This window comes from Protobothrops mucrosquamatus, unplaced genomic scaffold, assembly GCF_001527695.2.
Source record: "Protobothrops mucrosquamatus isolate PMUCROS unplaced genomic scaffold, P.Mucros_1.0 scaffold323, whole genome shotgun sequence".
Lineage (NCBI taxonomy): Eukaryota > Metazoa > Chordata > Lepidosauria > Squamata > Viperidae > Protobothrops > Protobothrops mucrosquamatus.
Genome location: NW_015386662.1, coordinates 9,836 through 12,606, shown reverse-complemented (window position 1 = coordinate 12,606; position 2,771 = coordinate 9,836). Strand labels below are relative to the sequence as shown.

At 34.0% G+C, this 2,771-nt stretch overlaps 1 protein-coding gene across 1 annotated transcript in view; it reads right to left on the bottom strand.

Annotated features, from left to right (window-relative positions):
* ITGA1 (integrin subunit alpha 1) overlaps positions 1-2,771 on the bottom strand; it is a gene marked incomplete at its 5' end in the record, with an annotated part of 43,457 nt that overhangs the window by 32,626 nt on the left and 8,060 nt on the right. The window contains 3 exons of the mRNA XM_015815179.1: positions 52-309; positions 448-591; positions 1,849-2,048. Of these exons, the coding sequence (XP_015670665.1) occupies positions 52-309; positions 448-591; positions 1,849-2,048 (602 nt within the window). The remainder of the gene's footprint in view (positions 1-51; positions 310-447; positions 592-1,848; positions 2,049-2,771) is intronic.

Sequence of the window (2,771 nt, the reverse complement as noted above, 5' to 3'; positions counted from 1 at the left end):
TAATTAAACTACTCTTGGTTTTGGAATGAGACAATTGATTCTGAGCCATACCTGGGCATATTCTTTCTTTATACTCTTCCCATTTCCATGATAAATATACACAGCCCCTCGATGATCGTCTTCTAGAGGAGCACCTATGACTATATCATTAAAACCATCAAGGTTGAGATCCTTTACGGGAGCAATTGATGTCCCAAAACGAGCTCCGCATGGTTCATTTTTGTTGTGATTTGTGCAATCCTTCTCCTTGTGTACCAAACAGCAAGTCTGCTTTACAGGCTCAAGTGTCATCTGATATTCAAAGGTTTTCTGTTAAGGAAGAAATAATGATCAAAAAGATCTATCTGATTTGTATTACAAGTTCTTTTGATAGCGTAGACATGCAATCAATTGATGTTAGACTCTCACTTGAATTCTCAATCCATATGAGTTTTTTAGAATCATTACCTGGTTCAAAGAATAAATGTACACCTTGCCTTGCTCGTCTTTCTCGGTCCCCATGTACATAGGTGCTCCCACCAGAAGAAGATCTGTATATGTATCCTTATCAATATCAATTGTTGTGATAACACTTCCAAAATACGATCCGATCTGTGATTTAAAAAATAGCACCCCATTGATACATGTTAATGTATAACAACATTGGCATTATATAATCCACAGGTCCTCAAACATCACGGTATCATGAGCCTGAAAATGATAAATATTTTTTTTGTGATTTCCCCCACCAGTGAATAAAGTAATGATTTAATTCGGATTAAGATTGGATAGGAATTAAACAATTAAACCATCTCTTTTTTTTTCAATGGCAAGGGTGAGATTACTTAGTTTTTCAGAGTTTTTGTGTTTGCATGTGCGTGTGCAGATGCACACAGAAAAGAAAGAAAGAAAACAAACTTATTTCAGGTTGAGGAAATAAAATCAACAGATGGCCACTAAGGAAAGAAAATTATGCATTACATAATCCCCCTGTCTCCCCACTTTGCTAAGTAATATAATTCATAACTTGTATGGGTTGTGTATAACTTTTAATATTGAAAAATATATTAATATGAAGTGGGGGTCAGGACGAGGACTAGATAAACTATTTTGAGGCCCTTGATTTGAAATTGAAAAATGTGACTTAGAACCCTAAGAATTATTAAAAATATAGAGTTATTCTGCTCCAACACAACAACACAAAGAAACTAAGCTGGGGCCATGCCTCTATTTTAGTACCCAAGCAGAGGTTGGCTGTTACTAAAATCCGAATATTAAGAGAAATACAAAAGCATAATCCATAAGTCGCATAGGTGCAGAGGTGAAATTCAGTCTGTACATATTCAGTGCTGTTTCAGTGCTGCTACTCTTACATAAAAATGCCTTTCTTCAAACATGACATTCTGTAATTTGTTGTGTTACAAGTTGCTGCTGAAAAATTGTATTTAGTTGTGCATGCAAGTTTTGCTATGCACTATGTGAAACTTTCCTTAGTATAGACATTTTTAATACGGACATTTTGAACTGAAAAATTGCATCATAACGAGGTAGTTAGAAAGTGCAAATAAATTCAGTTTCTTTAAGAATGAAGATAAAATAAAAAAATCCCAATATTCCTATAAAAGAACTTAAAACATGTACTGTATATTAGTAATTGTTAAAATAGATATACAGTCATTGACAATTGATGTAATAGCTTTGAATGAAATCATTACTTGTAATTCTTTTCTTGAGTAAATGTGTGGTGCACATAACTTTATTATTTAATTAACATTAAAAATGGAAATATAGTGAGGATGTGCTTATTGATTTTTTTACCTCCAGTGAAAGACTTTCCAGCAGTAGATTAGGGTCATAATACATACTTACCTGTTCACCACTTAATTTCTGAAGTATTTCTATTTCAGTGTCCTTCATTCTATATATGATAACTTGACCGGTGTGATTATAACGAGGTTGCCCTGCAATGTATAGCAGATCTCCAGGTACTGAAGCTGAATTGACTGTGTAACCTAAGGAATCAGAGAATAAGCACTCATTATAGTCATAGCATTTAATAGCTACTTTTGCTTTACATGCATACATTTGTCTTAGAGCAAATTGCCTACGTGCCCAACCTTTTCTGAGTTTCCATTCACAAAATCTGAAAGGAATTTGTCAATATTGATTCTTCTTTACCAAAATGTCTCCTTTTTTATGCCTATCTGTAGAAATAGTTTCCACCAACTTATAAAGAACAGGTATTTCTGGTTTCCTAAGGATATCTATTTAAGAATCCTTGTTATGCCAGCCTTCCCCAATATGAGTGCCCTTCAAATATATGAATATCAGCTTCCAGATTTCATTCCAAGCTAGCTGGTGGTTTCTGAGAGTTGAAGTTTGGATAGCAGAAAGATGTATTATCCACATTTTAATTATCTGGTTCAGAAGGAACATTTACCTTCTCCCAATAGCTTGTGCCTATCCACTAAAAGAAAGTTTGAATTGTCTCTGTTCTCTGAAATAGCATCCTGCTGGAATCAGTTTGTCATGTATACTTTTGGTGTTCCATAAGCTAATTAACTGAACACATCAGTAATTTTATATTATTTAAGAACTCCTAGCTGAAGAATATGTAAACTCAGTTATTTGTATGCTTCCAGTTTGTGGGAAAATTGAAGACTTCATAACTTCTTATTATTTAGGACAGAGAATCTAAGAGATGACCTTGAGGAAATAGGCAAGAACTGTCATATAAACAAAGAGGGCTGAAGCATTCCTTAAATTCTGGGAAAGAAGATTGTATTTGAAGA